The 24,508-nt window shown below is 44.9% G+C and overlaps 1 protein-coding gene and 1 pseudogene across 3 annotated transcripts in view; both read left to right on the top strand.

Moving 5' to 3' along the window:
* Nucleotides 1–24,508, top strand: part of LOC147444499 (callose synthase 3-like) — a 283,316-nt gene that overhangs the window by 73,570 nt on the left and 185,238 nt on the right. For both annotated transcript variants that reach the window (XM_086527094.1, XM_086527095.1), the window contains 9 exons: nt 11,900–12,034; nt 12,132–12,202; nt 12,280–12,358; nt 12,454–12,576; nt 16,696–16,813; nt 16,952–17,286; nt 17,376–17,428; nt 17,559–17,619; nt 17,710–17,794. In XM_086527094.1, coding sequence (XP_086383220.1) covers nt 11,900–12,034; nt 12,132–12,202; nt 12,280–12,358; nt 12,454–12,576; nt 16,696–16,813; nt 16,952–17,286; nt 17,376–17,428; nt 17,559–17,619; nt 17,710–17,794 — 1,060 coding nt within the window. The remainder of the gene's footprint in view (nt 1–11,899; nt 12,035–12,131; nt 12,203–12,279; nt 12,359–12,453; nt 12,577–16,695; nt 16,814–16,951; nt 17,287–17,375; nt 17,429–17,558; nt 17,620–17,709; nt 17,795–24,508) is intronic.
* LOC147444502 (uncharacterized) lies at nt 19,955–23,623 on the top strand (annotated as a pseudogene). Its single transcript, XR_015190091.1, has 4 exons — nt 19,955–21,438; nt 21,591–22,664; nt 22,755–22,917; nt 23,038–23,623. The product of XR_015190091.1 is annotated as an uncharacterized LOC147444502 (transcript).

Here is a 24,508-nt window from a genome sequence, read left to right as displayed (position 1 = left end):
ATAGAAACCCCGAGCACCAAAATAAACGCCTCGGACAGCTTGGCGTTTGAGAAGGAAATCAACCCATTGTCCGACATCCTGCACAATTGGCATTTTTCCCGAGAAAAACAAAATGACTGCATTCATGGCATATTCCGCTACCGGATCCATAAGGTCCTGTACTGGAATGCGCACTTCAAGGACAGGTGCCTGACCATTCCAAGCTTTTCGGGCTTCTTCAAAGTCTTCATACAGACAGCTTTTGATTTCAGAAACCTCCGAAACATTATCCATGGCTTTACGACGCTTGAAAACACACTAGAACTCTGTCATACAGCAACCGGACCACATCCAAAACCAAAGCAAAAGACTTTTTTTTATTTTTGTTATTTTATCTATTCACAAAGACTGCAGAAATATTTACATCTGCCATAGAAGACATACATCTTGCAAGAAAATCCAGTAAAATTGCAAACTGTAAAGCCTCTAAAATTATTAATTGTCGCTAATTATACAGAGCTGTAAGTTCCTGGTGTTGATGATTCGGCAAGTCGCACAGAGATTGACAGGGGGCGAACAAGCTCAGGGTTGCAAGGTTTGACTACACAGGGGCAGATTACAGAGCTGAGCGCAAATTGTTGCAGCAGGTCTCTGAGAGCTCTGAACGAGCAGTCCATGCAGGTCTTATGGGCGCCCAGAATCTGAGTTCACGGAGGTCACACACACAGGCACACACACAGGCACACACACACTCACACACCTGCTGACGCAGGCACGGTTGGCTGCAGCAGCGCGCAGAAGAGCTCGCCACAGAGAGCAGAAATTGGGTTCGCGTCAGCTCACACACATTTTTTTTTTTTTTTTTGTAAATCAATTTGATTTATCTGTCTGTGGGAAACCTCAAAGAGAGGAAAACCCACCAAAAAGATGTACAAGAAATGGAACACAGAAGTGTTGGCTGTACAAAATAGCTAAAAGACTTTATAAGAAAGCTGATGTATCTTTGCCATGATCTCACCAACTTCCAAGGCGAACCGTAAAGACTGTCTAAGGGAAAGCTTGAAGAAAGGCAGGGGATCTGTATGAATGCGATGTAACATATAGCCATTATGCTGTCACCACAGGCTCCAGTACGCCCAAAACCTGACCCACATGAAGAAGATTGTAAAACCCTGCAACGTCGGTGAGAAGATACCAAAAACCCAAAACCGCTTTTGGAAGACCGTCGTAGCCGCATACACGCAGATACCCAACGAAGGAAATCTCGAGTAATAGAGCAATCCCACAAGAGGTGACAAACATCCTCCTCGGCAGATAAGCAATGGACACAGGATGAAGGGCGGATATGGCGCATCCTAAGAAAGGTACCCACAGGGAGCACACCAAGCAAACACCGCCAAAGAAACAAACTCTCCTTCAATGGCAAATGGCTTTCCCATAATGCAGATATAAGCCTTCGCCACCAAATATCTAATTTATGCATGTGCCAAATAGCGTTGCAATGATTAGCAAGCCATGGATGAGGCAGAAGAAGAGCATATGCCCGGCCGGCAGAAATATCTTGAAAAGGCATCTCCCCAAGCTTCCAGTCACACACACACACACACACACACACACACTTTTTTTTGTAAATCGATTGATTAATTTACTAGTGAGAAACCTCAAAGCGAGGAAAACCCACTGAAAAGACCATATACAAGGGGAAGAGCACAAAACTCCTCATCTGTAGAGTGTAGCTAAAAACATTCATATGAAAGCTGATGCATCTCTAAGGTGATATCACCAACTTCCAAAGCAAATCGTAACGATTGCCTAAGAGAAAGCCTGAAGAGAGGGAATGGATCCGCATGAGTATGATGAAACATGTAAGCATTACGTTGACTCCACATGGTCCAGAAAGCCCAGTATCTGACCCACATGAAGAAGACCGCAAAACGTTGTACCGTCGGTGAGAAAATGCCAAATGCCTAGAACCTTTTGTGAAAGACAACCCCAGGAAAACAGAGCCGCAAACACGCCGATACATGGTGAAGGAAGTCTCTAGTAACGCACCAATCCCACAACAAGTGACAAATATACTCTTCTGCAGTCTAGCAACGAACGCAAGAAGAACGAATATGACGCGCCCGAAGAAAAGTGCTAACGGGAAGCACTTCAAGCAAACAGCGCCAAAGAAACAGACGCTCCTTCAAAGGCAAATGGCAGAGAGGAGCCTCCTCCACTAGAGGTCAGATTTGTGCATGCGCCAAATGGCATTACAATGACCATCAAGCCATGATTGTGGTAGAAGAATAGCATAAATTCGACCTACAGAAATAGCTCGAAAAGGCGTTTCCCGAAAGGCCCAATCAAACATGCAATCACCGTCAGGCAAAGGTGAAACATGCAAAAAGTCGAGCAACATGCTTTGAAGCTCTCTCCAAAACTGACGGTAATGCATGCCCAACCCAAAACGACGAGCAGCAAAGGAAAACTCAAAAGTATATCCAGCCTCATCGACCACATCCTCAACCACACGAATGCCACGACCAGAGAGAAAGTAAGCCTGACGGGGTGAGCGGTTGACCAAAGTAAGAGAGAATGCCCGGGGATTCGATAAATGCATTGTAACCTCTTTCCAAGCAGATACTAGAGAGGAAGCAAGTGGACATCCAGGAATGTACCCTTCCATTTTGCCAAAAACCACCTCCCAGAGAGAGGGTTGCCAATGGCCAAAAGAAGAAGTAACAACATGCTGACTGAGGAATGCAAACATCAAAGTCCAAGGCTGAATTTGTTGCACAAGAGTGGGCAACAACATAGCTTTCCGCGCATACACATGCCTACACAAATCCAAGATATTAACTCCACCAAAACGTTTAGGAGTGCAAAGCTTCTCCATTGACAACAAGCGTAAGCCTTTTTTGGTAGCATGAGTCGACCACAAATGGGACATAATGTCCGACATAAGAGAATCAAGACATCGGCGAGGCCAATGCATCAGTGGCAAAAAGAACTGAACATATGCCAACAGGATACTCTGAACAATTCGCAGACGAACATGGAAGGGCCAAGTAGAAAGCTTCCAGTAATGCAATTTGACATTCAAGCGTTGCATAACCCAATCGACTTTCTGAGAGTGAGTAACATTCCATCCAATTGGATAACCCAAATGCCTAGTAATCACATTTGAAGACACAATCTCACCTGGCCACAACATACTATGCCAATCACAAGAACGGAGAGGCAGAATAATAGTTCCAAGGCTTCCATAATCACCTTGACATCCTCCTGCTGATAATGAGGCATAAACAACGAATCATCAACGTAAGCCTGGCCAACGAATGTACGACCCGAAGGTAACCGCATACCATGCAGACTCTGAACAGAGGTCATGTGATCAAGATAAGTCAACAACGGGTGAGTATCAACAGCATACAACAGAGCACTAAGGGGGCAGCCCTGCCTGACCGAACAACCAAAAGGCCAAGATTCAGTTAATTCACCTTCTAATATCCCTGAAGACGTGCTACATGCATACAAAAAATAAACCACATTGGCGAATTTAGGACCAAACCCTAAACACGTCATGGTGGCGGCAATGAAGTCCCACTCTACAGTGTCAAAGGCCTTTTCAATGTCAACTTACATAACCAACACATCTTGTTGAGTGTACTTAGCGTACTCCATGCCAATCAAAACATTAGCCAGATTATCCATAATCTGGCGACGTGGAATGAAACTAGATTGAGCCTGATGGAGTCCTGCAAAAAGATGGTCCTTAATGCGGTGCACCAGCATCTTAGCCAATATCTTATAAACCACCGGCATCAAAGTAATCGGACGCCAATGAGAGAATCGCTCACAAAGCGCTTGCTTAGGCAGCAATTTAAGTAAACCTTCTTTCCAAGATATCGACAAATCTTGTTTCTCCCATGTTGCATTAATCATGTAAAGCAGTGGATGCTCAAGATCCTCCCAGAAGGAGAGGAAAAATTCCACAGTAAGCCCATCCCAGTCGGGAGACCGCCAACGGTCCAAAGCAAGCAACGCATAATGCAATTCTGAAGCACTGAAGGGATCCTCAAGACCACATGCATCTCGCGGGGATATAATCGGAGTAACAAAGGAAAGCATCAATTGACGTGCATGGCGAGCAGCAAACACCTGTCGATAATGCAAAACCATGGCATCTGCAAGTTCCTGCTTTGAAGAAGTCCAAACACTCGAGGAAAGCATAATGCGCTGGATTGCACATGAGATTCTCGAATGATGTAAATGCTTAAAAAATTGCTTTGAAGGACAGCCTTTGTCCATGAAAGCCTGCTGGCGAGCACGCGTCTGCCATTTAGCAAGCTTTCGCTTGTCATTACGCTGAATACACACAGAGGCTTCACATAGCTCCGACACCTCCAAATTCATACACCTGACCGTTCAACAAGCATTGAATCACCATCCAACGGCCGTTCGGATCATTATACAAGAGAACTGGCTGAAGCTCATGCCGAACCAACATCAATAAACCTGAGTAATCATGCAAACCAGCATATGCAATCCAGTAACCAACGAAATAAGAACACTGACCAACAAAGTCATGCTGGTTGTGTTCTTGCAAAACCACGATATCTGCCTTACATGTATGTACATAGTGCTAGGTCAGTCGCCATTTGTCCAGGTTACATAACCCACGCACATTATATGAAATGCATTTAATGCGACTGTGCATTAAAACCATATTTACAACGGCACATAACGAAAGGATCAAGTCGAGATGCCCATATGGACATCTCCATCCACCACATCCATGCCAGAACCCATCCGCTGAGTCAAAGCAGGAAACTTGTCCATAGAGACTGCCTGAGAAGTGGAAGCCTCGCCCAAAAGTACATCCTTATAAGAGTGCATCGCTTTTTCCCAAGCGTCAATCAACGTGCGATTGTCATTGCAAGGAAGCTTCTTAAATGATACATTCTTATTGGCGTTAACCAGAGGAACATAATTACGGGATGAAGGTGGAGTACGAATTTTTATTGTCTTTTTAGGTATCGTCCAAGAGCCAACATCAGTCAACGCAACATTTTTTCCTTTCGCTACATTTACATTCCCAACATCCGCAGATAGTGGATTTTTATTTTTTTCTTTATTTGCATTAGAAGCCACCTTCATTGCAGGGATTCCATTCGATTTAGCTTCACCAACAGATTTGCCTATAGGGACAAGGGCAGAGGAAGGAACTGCCGAAAGAGGGGGCTACAAAACTGGTTCAGGACATTCAGATTGCATGTGACCGAATTTACCGCATTGAAAACAGGAGTTAGCAAATTTGCCCCATTTAAGTTTAAAAGGGCGCTTGCCCACCCAAGGATCCCCTGAATCGACCATAATTCCATCCGGGGTTTGCTTATCCGTATCCCACAGAATGCAAAACCTGTTAGTGTTCGCGTCCAATTTCGGCGGGCTAATGACCTTGTCAAGTTGAGCAGCCAACAAAGGAAGAAAATGCCTCCACGTGCTTGGAAAATCAACAATTTCCACCCACACAGGACATTGTGATGAATAAGACTTTGATAGTCCTTCGTAAGTGCCCAAGGCAGAACATGAGTCATCTGCGTGCCAAAAAAGAGAGGAGACATTTCCAGCAAGAGGTTTCTAGCCTCAGTATCTGCCAATAATACCTCATAGAAACCCCGAGCACCAAAATAAACGCCTCGGACAGACTGACGTTTGAGTAGGAAATCAACCCACTGTCCGACATCCTGCGCAACAGGCATTTTTCCGGGGAAAAACAAAATGACGGCATTCATGGCATATTGCGCTACCGGATCCATCAGGTCCTGTACTTGAATTCGCACCTCAAGTGTAGGTGCCTGACCATTCCAAGCTTTTCAGGCCTCTTCGAAGTCTTCATACAGACAAAATTTGATTTCAGAAGCACTCTCCGAAACACTTTCTATGTCTCTATGACGCTTGAAGACGTTCGGGAACTCTGATTGCATCAACGGGACCACGACCGAGAACTAAAGCAAATAGTGGTTTTCCCTTTTTTTGGTAATTTGACACTTTCTCTATTTACAAAGACCGCAGAGATATGTACATCTCCCACAGAACTCATACATCTGCTAAAAACTTTGCCTGTAATACTGTAATTTAAACTTTGCCTGTAATACTGTAATTTGTGCGTAATTGTAAACTGCCTTACATTGATACTGCAACAGTTCGACTAAATTCTGACAAGAACAAGCAAGGCCAAATCTGCAAAACGCAATTTGGTAGTAGGCTTTCTCCACTTACTGTCTGCGTGCAGTATACAGAATGATGCAGAGAACCTGTTCATTGCCAGGGTTGCAATGGTGCAGCCTTGTTACTTGCGCTGCCGCTGACTACAACATGCACACTCACACACTGTTAGACCCACACACACGTCAACACACAGAGGCCCTCACAGGCTGGGCAAAGTGGCGCGCGAGCAGGCTTTCGCGAAGGGCACACACACATGCACATTCACACACACTTTTTTTTTTTGTAAATCAATTTGATTTATCTATCTGTAGGAAACCTCAACGAGAGGAAAACCCACCAAAAAGATGTACAAGGAAAGGAACACAACAGTGTTCGACTGTACAAAATATCTAAAAGCATTCATAAGAAAGCTGATGTATCTCTGTCGTGATATCACCAACTTTCAAGGTGAACCGTAAAGACTGCCGAAGGGAAATCTTGAAGAAAGGTAGGGGATCTGTATGAATGCGATGGAACATATAGCCATTACGCTGTCGCCACAGGCTCCAGTACGCCCAAAACCTAACCCACATGAAGAAGGCTGCAAAGCACTGCAACGCCAGCGAGAAGATACCAAAAACCCAAAACCGCTTATGGAAGACCATCGCGGGAAAACGTAGCCGCATACACGCAGATACCCGGCGAAGGAAGTCTCAAGTGACACAGCAATCCCACAAGAGGTGACAAACATCCTCCTCGGCAGATAAGCAACGGACACATGATGAAGGGCGGATACGGCGCATCCTAAGAAAGGTACCCACTGGGAGCACACCAAGTAAACACCGCCAAAGAAACAAACGCTCTTTCAATGGCAACTTGCTTTCCCATATTGCAGATATAATCCTGCGCCACCAAATATTTGATTTATGCATGTGCCAAACAGCGTTGCAATGATCAGCAATCCATGGACAAGGCAGAAGAAGAGCATATGCCCGGGCGGCAGAAATATCTCGAAATGGCATTTCCCCAAGCTTCCAATCAGACATGCGATCACCATCAGTCAAAGGTGAAACGGGCAAGAAACCTATCAACATTTGTTGTAATTCTCTCCAAAATTGGCGATAATGCATGCCCAATCCAAAGCGGCGAGCGGCAAAGGGAAACTCGAAAGTGAAACCAGCTGCATCCACCACATCCTCAACCACTCGAATGCCACGGCAAGAGAGGAAATACGCCTGGCGAGGTGAGCGGTCGACCAAAGTAAGAGAAAGCCCGACTCCAATGAAGGCTCTCTGCACGAAGTGAGTTTCATTCCCTCCGAGCATTCCATGAGAGATGAATCGTAACCTGTTTCCATGCAGAGAGCAAGGTGGAAGAAAGTGGGCATCCACGAATATGACCATCCATCTTACCAAATACTGCCTCCCACGTGGATGATTGCCAGTGACCAAATGAGGATGTAACCACATGCTGACTCAAGTGTGCAAACATAAGAGTCCAAGGCTGAGATTGTTGCACAAGGGTAGGCAAAAGCATAGCCTTCCTAGCAATGACATGCCTACGCAGGTCCAAAATATTCAAACCACCACAGCGCTTTGGTGTACAAAGTTTTGCCATCGATATCAGGCGCAAACCTTTTTTGTGAGCACGCGTTCGCCACAAATGAGACAAAATGGCCGACATGAGAGAGTCAAGACAGTGACGGGGCCAATGCAACAATGGCAAAAAGAACTGAACATATACCATGAGGATACTCTGAACAATTCGCACGCGAACATGTAGCGGCCAGGTAGAAAGCTTCCAATAATGTAATTTAACATTCAAGCGATTCATAACCCAATCCACTTTCTGCTTGTGAGTAACATTCCATCCAATTGGATAACCCAAATGCCTGGAAGAACAATCTCTCCAGGCCACAACAGAGCATGCCAATCACAAGAACGAAGCGGCAGAAGCTTTGATTTACGGAAATTGACTTTAAGACCTGCCGCAATCGCAAACAATTCCAAAGCGTTCATAATCTCTTGAACATCGTTTTGCTGATTGCGAGGCATAAACAGTGAGTCATCTGCATAAGCCTGCCCAATAAAAGTATGACCCGATGGTAGGTGCAAACCATGAAGACGCTGTGCAGAGGTCAAGTGATCAAGATACATCAACAAAGGATGAGAGGCAATTGCATACAACAAAGCACTAATAGGGCAACCTTGCCTAACCAAACAACCAAGCGGCCATGATTCTGTCAATTCCCCGTCCAGGATTCGCGAAGACGTACACAATCATATAAGAAATAAACCACATTGGCCAACTTAGGACCAAATCCTAGACATCTCATTGTGGCAGCAATGAAGTCCCAGTGGACAGTGTCAAAGGCCTTTTCAATATCAACTTGCATGACCAGCACATCTTGTTGCGTATACTTAGCATACTCCATGCCAATCATAAGATTGGCCAAATTGTCCATGATTTGACGACGAGGAATGAATCCATACTGAGCCTGATGAAGTCCTGTAAACAAATAGTTCTTGATGCGGTGGACCAACATCTTAGCCAAAAGCTTGTATATCACTGGCATCAAAGTTATGGGCCGCCAATGAGAGAACTGCTCGCAAAGCGCTTGCTTGGGCAACAACTTAAGTAAGCCCTCCTGCCATGAAATTGGTAGATCTTGTTTTTCCCATGCCACATTTATCATGAAGACCAAGGGCTTCCTCCTATCATTCTGCTGAATACACACTTTAGCTTCACATAACTCTGTCATTTCAGAGTCAGACAGGGGGCGGAAATCAGCCAACTGTTGTAAACGTTGACTAGCTTGTTTCGCATCGACGACATTCTCCCGAATACTCTGCATATGCTGCATACCATAGTCAGAAATCACACTTTGTACTCTCATGACAAAACGATACGAGGCAGCATCCAAATCAATATGCATTTGAGCCAACAGCGGACAAATAATATCGGCAATCATGCGACGAAATGCTTCATGAGTAAGATGAGCATTATTAACATGCAACAAACGTTTCCTGTGAAGAGGCCGATCACAAAGAGACTATCCAAAATACAACGACAGCAAAAGAGGATAATGATTCGATAGCTGCAGAGCATAATCTATCCTCTTGTCACATACAAATTCTTCATACTGTTGTCCATTAAGCAAATGCCAACGATCCAATCGTGCTCGATGACAGGAATGAGCAGCATGCTGAAAGGTAAAACCAGAGGCATCAGGATGTAAAGCGCCATATATCAATCATTTGAGCAGAGGCAACAAGAAGATCCCATTTGTGTTTCTCCGCAAGAAACATATGCGAATTTCCTGTGGTGCTATCAAGCAAATCAGGGGTATTATTGAAATCTCCACACAGAAATGCATTCGAGGTCCATGGGTGAGACGAGATTTCTCGCCATAAAGCATCTCTTTGCCCAAAGGCCGTATATGCATAGGTACCTCCAAATTCATGAACTCGACCGTTCAACAAACACTGTACAACCATCCATCGACCATGTGGATCATTGTATAGCAGAACAGGCTGAAGCTCATGTCGAACCAGCATCAATAAACCCGAGAAATCTTGCGAGCCCGCATATGCAATCCAATATCCGGCAAAATAGGAACATTGACCAGCAAACTCGTGCTGATTATGCTCTTGCAATACAACTATGTCTGCCCTACATGTATGTACATAGTGCCAGGTCAGCCGCCATTTGTCAAGGTTGCATAACCCACGCACATTGTATGAGATGCATTTAATATGACTTTGCATTGGAAACATGTGTACAAAAAGGAACAAGTATCATAATCAAGTGGAGGTGCCCATAGACACGTCTCCATCCACTACATCCAGACGAGGACCCATCCTCTGAGTCAGGGCAGGAAACATGTCCCCAGTGTTCACATGTGATGTGGAAGCCTCACCAAGGAGTACATCTTTGTAAGAGTGCATCGCTTTGTCCCATGCATCAATCAGCGTTCAATTGTCATTACATAGAAGTTGCTTAAACGATGCATTCTTGTTAGCATTAACAGAAGGAACGTAATTACGAGAAGAAATTGGCGTGCGAATCTTTAGAGCTTTTTTCGGCACCACCCAAGTATTGACATCAACAGGTCCAGCATTTTTGCTCTTAGCAGCAGTCCCATTCCCAAGATCAGTGAATTGTTGTACCTTGCCTTTCCCTTTGTCCACATGCGAAGCCACTTTAGCAGTAGAGACTCCACTTTGCTTGACTTCACTTGTGGGTTTTCCAGTAGGGATAGAGGTGGACAAAATAAAACAGAGGGAGGGGGTTGCAAGACCTGCTCTGGACATTCAGATTGCATATGACCAAATTTGCCGCATCGAAAACATGAATTCGCAAATTTTCCCCATTTAAGTTTAAAGGGGCGCTTGCCTACCCATGGATCACCTGAGTCAACCATAATACCATCGGGGGTAATCTTGTCCGTGTCCCAAAGAATGCAAAACCTGTTGGTATTCGCATCCAATTTTGGAGGACAGATAACCTTTCCAAGCTGCGCAGCCAACAATGGCAGGAAATGTCTCCACGTGCGGGGGAAATCAACAATTTCCACCCACACCGGGCATTTGTGACGAATAAGACTCTGGTAGTCTTTAGTGAGTGCCCACGGTAGAACATGTGTCATCTGTGTATTAAAAAAGAGGGGAAACATCTCAAGCAAAAGATTGCGAGCTTCCTGTCTGCGAGCAAAACTTCATAAAATCCACGCGTCCCAAAGTAGACACCACGAACAGCTTGTCGCTTAAGGAGAAAATCAACCCATTGGCCGACATCTTGCGCCGTAGGCATTTTTCCCGAGAAAAACAGAATAACTGCATTCATAGCGTACTGCGCAACTGGGTCCATGAGGTCCTATACCGGAATGCGCACCTCAAGAGCAGGCGCGTGACCATTCCATGCCTGTCGAGCCTCCTCAAAGTCCTCATACAAGCATGCCTTGATCTCAGAGGCTGTCTCCGACGCGGGCTCCATCGCTTTTCGACGCTTAAAGACGCACAGTGAGTCAAACATAAATTAAAAAACCCCTTCATCAAACAAAACTGACTGGCGAGAAAATTCTGCAATCTACTGTGGAGAAAACTTTGCAAATGACAAACGAACCAACGCTTTGTGTATGCTGCCCTGCCAGTCCTGTACAGCGAGACCAAACATCACAACACTGGCCACAACTTGTCTTGCAAAATCTGCCACACTGCCACTGACACACGTGCTGGGCAAAACCACTGTCTTCAGCAGCATGGAGCAGGTGGGCGCGCTGGGTAAACAGTCCGCGCAGGAACAGACACGCAGGGGCAGAATAGCGCGTGCCCCAACACACACACAGACTGCTGGCGAACCTGCAGATGGTTGCTGCTGCGCGCAGCGCGCAGGAGACAGTCCCGCAGGAGAAGTACTCGACAGTTCGAGCAGGGGCAGAACAGCGCGTCACTCTCACACACACACACACACACACACACACCACACACACATTCACACACACACACACACGTGCGCGCGTGCGTGGGCTAGAATGCTATTGCTGAATGTTCATGGGCATATAATAGAGGTGCATGCGTGTGTATAGCATGTCCTAAGAGAGGTTTGCAAACTCTGTTTTTCATTTTTAATCAATGCATGTGTCTATTCCTAAGAGAAAGGTATTTTGCAAATGTCTGTCTTGTGTTTGTTTGAATGACCTTATTTTTTTTTATCAATGTAGATGGCAGAAGATATCAAGTATGTACTCAATAATAGTAGTTCAAAAACATGCAAAAGCATGCAATTGGTTTATGGAGGGAAAGACTATTCTTTTCTCACAACAGTGATTAAGCCCATGTATGACATCATACAACAGGTTACTTTTTTTGTCCCTTTGTGTATATGGTTGAAGAAGTTGGTAGTGTGCATATTATTTCAACTTGATTATGTGGATTGAGACTGCACACTTACAGGAAGCTGAAAGAAGTGACTATGGTGGCCATTCCACGTGGCGAAACTATGATGATTTAAACGAGTGTTTTTGGTTGGTCCTTGGAAGCATTGTTTCTTCTCAACAATTTTCAAAGATGTAAAAGGCTTTAATTTTCAGTTTGGAAACAGGTCTAGTGAATGCTTTCGTTTAGGTTGGCCTTGGAGGATAACTCAAGAGTTTATGAGAAATACTGACAGGTCTGGCCAAGTAGGTATCATTCTCTATGTTATTGGTGCCCTTGTGGTCTATTGCAACTTTTCATATACACTGTTTTTTGATGCAAATTTGATGTGTTTGTCTAGGGGTATCAAAACAGGAGACAAAAATGCTTTTGGAGTGGAAAAGCTTATGTAGAAGTTCGTTCATTTCTTCATATTTATAGGAACTTCAATAGAATGTGGGCATTTTTTATCCTGGCTTTACAGGTAGGTCTAGTTGGACAATCCGTTTTTCTTTTCCATTGGACAAGCTTAGTCAAGTTTTTTGTTTATTTTTAGGAATATATGAAAATAACATGCAAAAGCATTAAAGACGAGCATAACAAGTAGTCCCACTATCCCCTCAATGTGCGAATGATCATCTGTTAAATGACACATAAAATATCCTTGTGGCTGTATTGGTGCATGCATTCCACACCCAATAGTACTAGTGATTATGTTGAATAGCTTTGTATATGGCTGAGTCCATAGGCATACAACCAGTTTGACTTTGTTTGTGTCTGATTCCAAAGGCATACTGCCAACATTCTTCATCCTAAAAGGTAATGTAGTATACGCACAATGAGCTTTCGTTCAGAAGATTCATATGAAGTGGTGGTAAAAATCAATAGGACACTCTGCAAGACTCTTCGGATAGATGTTTTAGGTCTCTACCCAGTCCCCCTCTCCCCTTCTCTCTCTTCCTAGACTCTATCCACCTCCCTCGTCTCTACCCCCCCCCCCATCATACTGACCTTCCTAACCTCTCCCCCTAGACCCTACCCACCCCCCTCGTCCCTAAACTCTCCCCCTAGGCCCTATCTACTCACCAGCATTACTGCACCACCCACATATGGAAATTGCAGCTCGTCGTCAAGAAGAAATCAAAGCAGCTACAGTCAATCAGGCAGAACCCTCTTGACCAGTTTAAAAATGAACCAAGTAACAAAAAAGGGAGAGGTATGAGATACTGACAAAACAAGGGTAGGCCCACGAAGTGGCTGTGTTTGTGAGAGAGAGTTACAGAAGAGAAGCATGAAACCCAACAGTAGTGTTGAAGCAATGGTTACCCCTTGTTTGTTTATAATTCAAAATATCTTAGCAGCACAGTATTCCTAGCACTTCTACGCATTGTTCGTGTCCCATCAAAGTCATTTTTCCTGACTACTTTTTAGTTGGCTTCTGGTGGCTTTTTAGTATGCCTAGAGTCGCAAACACACCGGGACGGTAAGTGGCCTTGAGGCATCCAACTTTTTAGTTGACTTCTGGTGGCATTTTAGTATGCCTAGTGTTGCAAACACACCGGGGTGGTAAGTGGCCTTGAGGCATCCAACTTGTAGCCTGACTATAGTGTTGGTAGCCTAAGTGGAGCATCAGCAGATATGGTTTAGTGCCCCTAGTTGAGACCTGTTGAACTAGGGAACCTACTTGAGCGTTGTCCTGGCCACTTTTGGACTATTACTTTGGCAGAAGTAGATGAGTGATACCAAGCCATCAACGTCCTGGCGCATACCTGGTCTAGCATAGGCCACAACCTATAGGGTCTACCTCATCTGCTCACCACCTGTGGGAGATATTTTATCATTGTACATGTCAGTCTAGAGATATCACTGGGGACTATATGTATTTTGTCTAGCATTCAGCGTATTGCTCCTTAGTATAGAGTTGTACCTTACCACCAGCACTGTCTCCATTGCACAGTTGAGCCTCTACACCCTCTTGAGGCTTGTGTCCTGATAGTCCATGGTTTTGGAGTTGAGTGTGCTGCCAACCAGTCATTATAGATGATACATTGAGAGTACACGAGTTCTGCTAAGCATTGTCTGCTGTGTTCTCTCATCTCTAGTCTTTTAGTTGTTGTCATTTTGAAGCTAACTGAGGTCATTGTGGCACTTTTCTGAGAGATGCAATGCCAAGTTCTGAAAGGCGGGTCTATGAGCGTAAGTCCACCATGCGAGGTGGTTGTTAGTGCTCCCAATGATCCAACCTGCACATATCAAATGAGACTAGCCAAACACGCACATAAAACAGCACAAGGGATAGACATTTGACTCACCTCCCAGCCATAGAGCCGAACTGGTCACCCCTGAACCTAGGAGCTTGCAGCAACTCTGGCCTAGTGCCTCATCTCAAGATTTGGCATCCCATACCACCAGCCCACACCCACCCTAGCTTGGGTGTTTGGGCAAGCACTACCAAGGGTCTATTGTCCAAGTGTGGTGATCACACAAGATGGCTCAAGCCTAGGGTCCTATGTATAGGACTCCTTACCGCCCTTCTTAACCTCCAAACAAAGGGTGTGTTCACACATAGGGCTCGTTCACATTGGTCGGACACTGCTCCAGAGCGCATCTTGATGTCTAGGGACGTAACAGTGGTGTAAAGTGATGATAGAACACAAAACATTGGTGTGTGCAGGCTATCCATCTCAACCTGAGCACAAAAGTTTATTGATAAGCTGCTGATCTGGCCTGGTAAGCACCACATCGCTGTCAAAATCACCTACTAGTTGGCCATCACTATGCTACATGCCAAGGAAAGATGCACTGCCATGCATCGAGCTCTAGAAAATAATTTTTGTCCGAATGCTTAGGAGAGTCATAACCCCAAATATGGGGCACGTGTCTTAGCAGGACTTTAACAAAAACCCTCTCCAAGAAACCACTCAATTAGGTGACAGACCAATTCAAAACCCAACCGTCTTACACCAGTTGGTTAGCGCACCCAGTGCCACACAAAATGTCTGAAGCGTTCACTGGCCCCTCTATAAACCTCCTTACCCTTCAAGTAAATGGAGTGTTGTTTGCAAACAAACGCAACATCCAATAGCTCCTCATCTGAACTATGCTATGTAATCCTCCAAGCCTAATGGGCTTATTTATCCCAAGCCATGAGATAGCTACTCAATGCCTTTCCACCAAAACATAAAAACAAGAAATGCACAAGGGGCATCTGTGTCTGACAGATTTGGATAGTGCAAACGTCAGTCTTCACCTGCTTGCAACCAGCACTTCACTATGGGAATTGTTGTACAACATTGCAATGCCCTTGCTCCTGTCCTCTGAGAAGCTGATTCTAAGCATAGTTTCTTCAAGGAAGCTCCAATCCACCTGATTGTAAGCTTTTTGAAAATCTAGAAGCACAATCACTAATCCTCATCACACATAAGACACAAAGTTCTGGTCTCTCAAAAAGTGAAGATGTTGTCTAGGAGACACCCTATGATCAAACTATAAGGCATCACACCTGAATCCATCACATGGTCAAAACCCCTCCATAAAGCAGAGCCAATCGGCTGCCAGTATCGCATGAAAAATGTTGGAGTGAGACCATCCTCTGTCTAGGGAAATTCCTCCATGCAACAGGGCCCACAATTCTACCTTAGAGAATGCCCTCTCCAAAATCATTATGCATGCCATTTGTGACACGTTGCCTTACATAAGCTCACTCCTCAGTCCTAGAGGCCTCCTTGCTCGTAAAAGGTCCTTTGCAAAGAGGAAGGCTATAGCAATCTCTCTGATCTCCATAGTCTCTTGAGCTAAAGACCCATCCTACCATAAATCCTTGAGTGAGAGTTATGGGGTCCACTTGAGTACAATATGAAGCCTATCCATGAAAAACATATTTTCATAACTGCTGCTCAATCTCAATGATCTCTCCTGCCACGTCTCTTGCATTCTTTGTAGTGAGGTGCCTCGTCTGCAGGGGCAGTTCATGCTTCAAATAGATGGGATGTGCAGTCTAATGAAAGCACCAGCTCAATTCTTCTATCTACCAGCTGCCAACTGTGCAGCATCACCCTCTCGCTGCTTGCTGCCATGTCTTCTTCACTGTCCCAACCAGGCCAATTGTCAAGAATCAAATTTCAGGTATCTTGACCATATTTCTCCCTTCCCTTGCTCCCTCCTCAATAACAAGTACAATCAATGCATGATCTGAGAAGGGAGGAGCCTGCTAAAGTGGCAATGAAGCCCCCTTTTTTCTCCAAGGAGGTCACTGGAATACAATCTATCAGTACTGGAAGGTGGGGTGCCTAGGAGCTGTGCTATTAGGAGTACCCACAACTCCTTTCTAATAACTTAATCAAATACTATTTCCGTCTTTTTAATGAGAGAAGATAGTGGCTCTTTGTATTTCTATCTTTGTGGGTTTTGCCTATCTTTAAGCTTCCTATAAACGATCACCAAATGAAAGTATGCATTTGATTGAATGTAAAAAGAGAAGTTCTTTTTGGAAAGAGAAAGTAAAGCTGATAGCTAGAAGTGCAAGGAATGTTATTTAGTAAGATGATGATTTGAGCAAATAAGAGATGTTAATTATATATGTCATAACACATCTATATTTCAGGCTATGATTGTAGTCGCATGGAGTGGATCTGGGTCTATACTCGACCTGTTTGATTTAAATGTTCTGTTGAAAGTATCAAGTATATTTATTACGACAGCCTTCCTTGATTTGCTCCAAGGTAACATTGTTGCAGTAAATATGTTGTTGAGGATTGTTAGCAAGTCCCATTGCTCCATGTCAAAGTTGTATGTGCACTTCTACTTTGCGCACTTCTACTTTTCTTTTTCTTTGACTGTATATTTATTTTTGTTTCCAGCTTCAGTTGAGATAGCACTCAGCTTCAAGGCATGGCCATGCCTTCGATACAGTAACATTCTTAGATACATGTTGAAGGTTGTGGCTGCGATAGTCTGGGTTGTCATTCTTCCTCTTGGCTACAAACGAAGTTGGGAAAGTCCTGCTGAACAGGTTGACACTATAAAAAGTTGGTCTGATATTCTTTTCAAACGATCTTACATGTACAGCACATGCGTCGCCATATATACACTTCCATCTGTCATAGGTGCAACAATTTTCTTCTTTCCCAAGCTAAGGCGAGTTTCAGGACGGTCCCACTCAAGATTTGTCCACCTTTTTCTTTGGTGGTCCCAAGTAAATTGAGATACTTTCCAATGTATTCAAATAATTACTCCGCTGAAGCTTTTGAACTTAACTCAGTGTTCAAATATTTTGGTCTGCAGCCTTATATATTTATTGGACATGGAATGCACGAGACTCTATATACATTGTTCAAGTCAGTACCTGAATATCATTAACCATTAGTTTGAAGATGTCATGGGCTTGAAATTTGTGCATCCCCATCATCACAAGAGATCGGGTATTGAGCAGAGAAATTGTCAGTGAGAATTTTTCTGTGTTTGCAGGTACACCCTTTTCTGGCTTGTACTTCTTCTCAACAAGTTCTTCTTTAGTTACTATTTTGAGGTGAGGAGGTTCTTAAATTTCTCAATATGTTCTGGTTAGTGGCTCAATTGCTTTAAACCCAGTGAACTCTTGTACCGAGCTTGATTGCAGATAAGGCCTCTGGTACAATGGACCAAGCAAATTGTCAAAGTGCACATGAAGGAAGAGTACAACTGGCATGATTTTTTTCTGAATGGTGAGGTTTCCCTTGATGAAAGGAGTTTTGAAATCTTTGAAAATACCAGATGTTTTAATCATAAGATGTTATGCACATTATTCTAGTCTGTACGGATGGGACATGGGGGCATGTGAAAATCATGAATGAACTTTGCTGTTTTCTCAGTACCCATGATGTAATCTACTGTGCTCTGACCATTGTAAAGTAGGTGTAAAACCCACCCCAGCCACCTCACCATGCCATTGTAGATCAGCATGTGGTGATGTGCCCCAAGGTCAAGTAATCATCTCCCATAGTGAGAGGCCCCTCATCCTCAAACACTCTCTACAAGGTGGAGTCGTCTACTAATGACATCTGAGGCGTCTCCATCTCATACCTTACACGTAAGATCTGAGTGCAATAGTGCGTCCATTGAAATCCCTGACTAGGATTACTCTCCCCATCCCTGAATACTGCTTATCCTTCGGTCCTTCTAAGAAGCAAGAAATTTTGCACTCTTTTGAGGGCATTTCATTGGTTGGGCATCTAGCTATGTAAGTCCTCATCCTGCCGATGTACTGTCTCATGGTCTCCTTCTCTTCTTACTTTAACATCAGAATTTTGGTAAGGGTGCTGTGTTTAAGCTCGGAGCTTCTATAAGGGCTCTTACTAACATCTCAAAGTCAAACAAGATATTGGGCTGCAAGGTTTGGACCCAGGATAGGGTTGCACCATCCAGTGTTAGTTGAAATCGTTGAATGTTTGTACAAGGGTCCCCTACCCCTTTGGAAAAGAGCACTTTTCAATCTTGTGCCAAATGGTAATATGGGTTGTTGGTCCTATCAAAGCGTTTGTACAGTTTGTGTGAATGGGAAGGTCCTAATTCTCAAGTTCTCTTCCACCCATGTGTAGTTATACAAGTTGTAACTGTCAGCTGCTCCAGGAGCATTTGGCATTTTTCATATCGTCGCCGACCCCGGATGGGTATTCCTTGCCATGTGAAGTGGCAAAGGTGAACGGTAGGGTGACGAATGATATCCGTTTCCCCATTGGTGAAAATATTGAAATTTGAGAGTTTCTCTTGACCTATTGGCATTGTCTTAAACACCAAGCCATCGTGATCCCCATATGCAAGGTACTTTTCCATCTAAGAGATTTTATCATGCTAATACTCCAGGTCCAGCCAAGTGGTATAATCTCTCTCTCGCCTTGGTCTAGTGGCGATTGGACCAGCTTTCAGCAAGCTAAAGGTCTTCGTGCCGAAAGCTTGGGTGGGCTTTTGGTTACTGCATGACACATACAAGGTGGTCAAAAGAGCGACAAAGCCCACTATTAAGTCCTCTGAAGTATTACCATAGGAAGCATCAACCCTTCGTGCCAAGTAGAAATCCACCAGCCCCCTCCCGACCTTCTCCTGCAACTACCTCGAGTCCCTCGACCAGTCCTACACCTCCCCAATCACCCCCATCGATAAACTTCTCATCCCCTGTGTCACAACAAGCTCCAGCGCAACAAGCTCTTGCACAGATAGCCATGGAGGAGCTCACAAGCCTTCTAGCTAAGGTGAATATTAAGTTTCCGACTTTCAAGGGTCTCTCCACAGAGGATGCTGACGACCATGTCCGGAGGTTTGTTTCTCTTTGCAGAGGTCGTGGCCTCAACCGAGAAGATGCCTACGTAGTACTCTTCCCATCTACCTTGGATGGCTTAGCAGACAAATGGTACAGCCAGTTTACAGAGAACCACTTTACGACTTGGGCCACTTTACGACAACCGTTTTGTGAAGCTTTCAGATCAGGGGGCTTTCAAGAGAAGGTCCTGGATGAGTTGGCAAACATAATGCTCCAGCCAAATGAGACTTTTGCAAAGCTCATGACCAGAACAAAGTCTCTAGTGGCCAAGCTTCCTCAGCAACCGGGTGAATTTATGGTTAAGAAGTGGGTGGAGAAGGCTCTTCCCAAACCTTTCTAGCAAAAACTCCGGGAGTGTCTCCGACCTGACGCCACTCAGGAGGAGTTCGTCGCGGCTTCTACTAGGATAGAAGGAGCTAGGAAGCTATTCACCAACTCTCCTCAGATAGAGACCCCCTCAGTGTCCTTTTGATCCGTTAACTTCTTTACGCACGGAATTGGAAGCCCTAAAGTTATAGCAAGCTCTTCAAGAGCAGAGGTCCTTCTCTCTAACACAGGAGAAGCCTCTACATCACGAGCAGGGTAGTTTTCGTACGTCGAACGGAACGTCTCGTTCCGTCCGGCCGGACTCGTCCCGTCCCGTGCGTTCTGTTCGTTCCGTCCGGTGACTTTTTTCGGCAGTTTATGACCGTTGGCAGCTTTTTGACCGTTTTGCAACGTCCAGTTTGTAGGCCTTTTGGAGCCGTTTGCGGGCAGTTTTGAAGCCAAATGCCATGCTTATTGCCCATGGGCCATTGGCACATTGCCATGCTTATTGCCCAAGGGCCAATGCCCATTGCTCAAATGTCAAGCCTCACATGCTCTTCCTCTCCTATTTAAGCAACCCTTCCCCTTTGTTATCCAACACAACCTACAACTACAAGCTACAAGCTTTAGCCCTAAGCCTCTCAATGCTCTACCCTCTCATCTCGATTCTCCATGTGCTTCCATTGAAGCTTCAAGCTCTCAAGCTCTCGAGTCTCCATTGGGTCTACCATCTCTCTCCTTCAAGCTCCCTTGGGTGACACCGTGACGGGTCTCTCCTTCAAGCTTCCTTGGGTCTCTCTCTCTCTCTCTCTCTCTCTCTCTCTCTCTCTCTCTCTCTCTAATCTATTGATACATCATACATCATACTAGTAGCTACTAGCTACATACTACATAATGCCGCCTCCTCTTCATGAAGCCTTTGAGAAGCATTGCCGATATTTTGAGCGGGTGGGGGGCAAGCAAAACTCTTGCAAGTGGTGGTGCAAATATTGCCCAAAAGCTATGACCTCTTCCGTCACCCGTCTCATCATCCACTTGACAAAGATGGGAGGACAAGCGGGGCCATGTCCTAATATCCCCGAAGATATCCTTGCGGAATGCAAGAGAAAGTATCTTCCATTGAAGACACGCAAGGGTAGAGTCACCTCGGATGAGTTCGTGTCGCCGGATGTTGATAGCTCCGATTCGGAGGAAGAGGCCTCTCCAACTATGTCCATGGCTACCGGTGCCACCGCGGCCTCATGTGATGGTAGTGCCTCCTCCAAGAAGTCCAAGAAGTCCAAGGGGTCTTCAAGTGATGGTGGCCGGCCTCCGAAGATGGCAAAGCAAACTTCTCTTGCGAAATCGGTGGGTGGATGCTCCGGCCCCTTGTCTTTCCTCAAGGAGAGACAAAGAATCGCGGAAATAGAGATTGCCCGCACGGTGATTGAATGCAATCTCTCCTTCAACATTCTTCGGTTAGAGCGATGGAAGAGGATGATCATAGCAATTGCGGCGGTTGGTCCATGCGAAGGGTGGACGGGTGTGTCATACCATGACATGAGAAAAAAGAAGCTTGATGAAGAGAGGGCAAGGATTGACAAGTCACTTGAGCCCGTACGTGCGGGTTGGGCAAAGTATGGATGCTCTATCCTCTCCGACGGATGGAGCGACCGCAAGAAGAGGGGCATCATCAACATTCTTGTTTCTTGTCCTCTTGGCACGTACTTCTTACGGGCGGTGGATGCGGGTTCGAGAGGGAAGAAAGTGACCGGGGCATTCATTTGGAAGCACATCCGCCAAGCCATTCTTGAGGTAAAACCGTAAATCGAGCCTTTATGTCTTGAGCAATTGCCAATGAGTCCTATGTTTTAATTTTTAAGTTTTAACTCTTCTTGTCACAAATGCCTCTTGTGTAGGTTGGTGCGGAGCATGTCGTGCAAGTGATTACCGACAATGCTTCAAATTGCAAGGCAATGAGTAAGAGGCTAGAGAAGGAATTTCCATCCATAGTATGGACTCCATGTGCCTCTCATTGCCTTGACCTTCTCTTTGAAGACATAGGGGAGCTAGGTTGGGTGAAAGATATCCTCAACCAAGCACTCTCCATCATCAATTTCATCAACGGCAAAGTGAGGGTGCTTGCCATTTACCGCACCTACTCCGACCTTGAGTTGAAGAAGCCATCGGCCACTCGCTTTGCCGCCATGTGGCTACTTCTAGAGCGGCTCTATGATGTGCAAAACAAAATACAAAAGACCATGGTCTCCGATGAGTTTAAGGAGTGGATGAATGGAGAGTCCGCCGCTTCCCAACAAGATGCAAAAGCCATCCAGCGGCTTTGCTTGCGGGAGGAGTTTTGGCAAGAAATTAAGGGTCTTGTCGTTGCGATCTTGCCCTTGTACAAGGCTCTCCGCATGACCGACATGGAAGGGGCAACTATTGGGCTTCTATGGCACTTCATGGAGGAAGCTTACAAGGAGATTGAGAAGTCTACAATCCTAGATGGGGCTCCCGATGGAACATGGTATAACTACATATTTATTATTACATATGTCATTCTCTATATATTTAAATTCTACATGCTTGTTTCTCTACTTAGTACATTTCCTCTCTCTTCTTGTAGTGATTACCTCGAGGACTCTCCCAAGAGAGACGACATTCTCCTCCTAATCACAAAGCGGTGGGATTGGATGAAGAGACCTATCCATTACTTTGCGGCTCTCTTGCATCCGGCTTACAAGAAGCCCGAACTCTTTGCAAATCAAGAGCTTATTGAGGAGCGCAACAATTACCTCTTTAAGGTGCTAAAAGAAGAGGACATTGGAGCATTTCTCCAAGAGGTAATCAACTATAGCGACCAACGAGGCACCGCATTTACTTCCAACTTGTGTTGGAAGCGGCAATCCTTGGTGAAGCCTTTATTTTGGTGGGAGAGCTTTGGCTATCAATTGCCTACTCTCAAACGACTTGCTTTGAGGGTTCTTGGCCAAGTAAGCGACAAGCCTCAACCTTTTACATTTTATGCTTAATCTCTTCAACTATAGTCTCTTATAACTTATGCCTCTCTTGATGTGTTTTAGGATTGCTCATCGGGAGCCATGTGAGCGTAATTGGTCCGCATACTCCCTCATCCACACCAAAATCCGAAACAAGCTCTCAACGAAGCAATTAGAGCGACTTATCTATTGTTGCTCCAATTTACGCATGTTGCGCTCTATGCATGAGATGCCTATGGCTCGACAGGCATAAATTATAAATTATAATCACTACTCTCTCCATTTTCTATACTCTAGAGTCTAGTCTTTAATTAGTTTGAATATACTAATTATGTTTTCATTGTCCAATGTTGTAAATGTCAAATAGGTCAACGTGGATGAGCTCACACTTACGATTGACACTCTAAAGAGTGTCAATAAAGAGCAAGACCCTGAGGAGCAAATGATTTTTCGTGAGCTCTACTTGGAGCTTGAGGAGATTGATCGCCGGGTTTCTCGCACACGATCACGCAAGAAGGTCGTCATCCATGGAGTTACATCGGCTACAAGAGGCAGATGTGCCAGGGCTACAAGAGGTAGAGGCAAAGCATCAACAACACCCACGGAGGCTCCTAGGACCTATGTGCGGCGAGGCTCCGGAAGCGGCTCTTGTGCGGCGGCCATCACTTCCGAGGATAGAGAGCCTCGAGAGCCAGAGTATGATGATGAAGGCAACCTCATTAGTGATGGAGATTATGAGCCGTCATCCTTCGACTCTTGTGAGGAAGAGGATGATGTTGATGAGCAAGGCTCAGAAGAGGAAGATGAGGAAGATGATGAGAGCACTAGTGACTAGTGACTTTACTATTTAGTCTCTCTATTATGGTGTGCCACTTTTTGAGTACTTTGTAGCCCTTGCCACTTGGTCCCCCCACTTTTTTGTATCCCTTGCCACTTTTTGAGTACTTTGTAGCCCTTGCCCCTTGGTCTCTACTTATCAAATTTCAATGATCATTTTGGTTTATGTAATGCTCATATTCTTTAGTCTTTGAGTCTTGACTCTTTACATTGTACTATGTACTATGTAGTATTGTAACTACTAACTTGTAATCTATACAAATGTCAAGTTTCTATAAGTAAGTATTAAGGCCTAAGCCTTAGGCCCTTAGACTTGAGAATTATTTGTTTTTTTAAATTTGAACGTACATAACGTCATCGTACATCATAAAATTTTTTAGTTCGTTTAGTACCGCACATCATCGTACGCGTACAAAACGTACGGGACCGTACGAGACTACTATGATCACGAGGCATTGGAATAGATCAAGCATGAGCTAGAAGAGCTCAAGTCTCAGCAGGAGACTAAGGCTATGGTTTGGTGTAGCTCATGCCACTCTCCAGGGCACCCTCCACATGAATGCCCCCTTCGGGTTTACTGCCACTTCTGTGAAAAGTCTGGGCATGAGGACAAGGACTGCTACTACCTCAAGGGATTGCGACAAATACAGAAAAGTCTTGGTCCTACTCTTCAACAAGGGCCAACACTTGCATCCAACATGGTTTCTGTCTGTGGCCATCCACACCACATGCCACCTTTATTGACAGCCCCTATGCAAGGTATGCAAAGTACTTTTCCCTCTCAGAGCTTTTATCATGCCCATGCTCGCTCATCCCCTCAAAGCTTCTATGCCTCCACCTCCAACTCCATGCACCACGAGCAAGGACCACCTCGCCCTTCAACTCGCCCATTGAATCGGCCCATTTTGTGCTACAGATGCTAGGAATATGGTCATTACCAAAGCAAATGCCCCCTGCCAGAAGGGTCCCCTCCTTGTCGTCATTGCCCTAAAACGAAGGAT

The sequence above is a fragment of the Adiantum capillus-veneris genome, chromosome 13 (assembly GCF_014529385.1).
Source record: "Adiantum capillus-veneris isolate H3 chromosome 13, ASM1452938v2, whole genome shotgun sequence".
NCBI classification, from domain to species: domain Eukaryota; kingdom Viridiplantae; phylum Streptophyta; class Polypodiopsida; order Polypodiales; family Pteridaceae; genus Adiantum; species Adiantum capillus-veneris.
The sequence above is the reverse complement of the archived record's forward strand: the minus strand, read 5'-3'. Positions and strand labels throughout refer to the sequence as shown.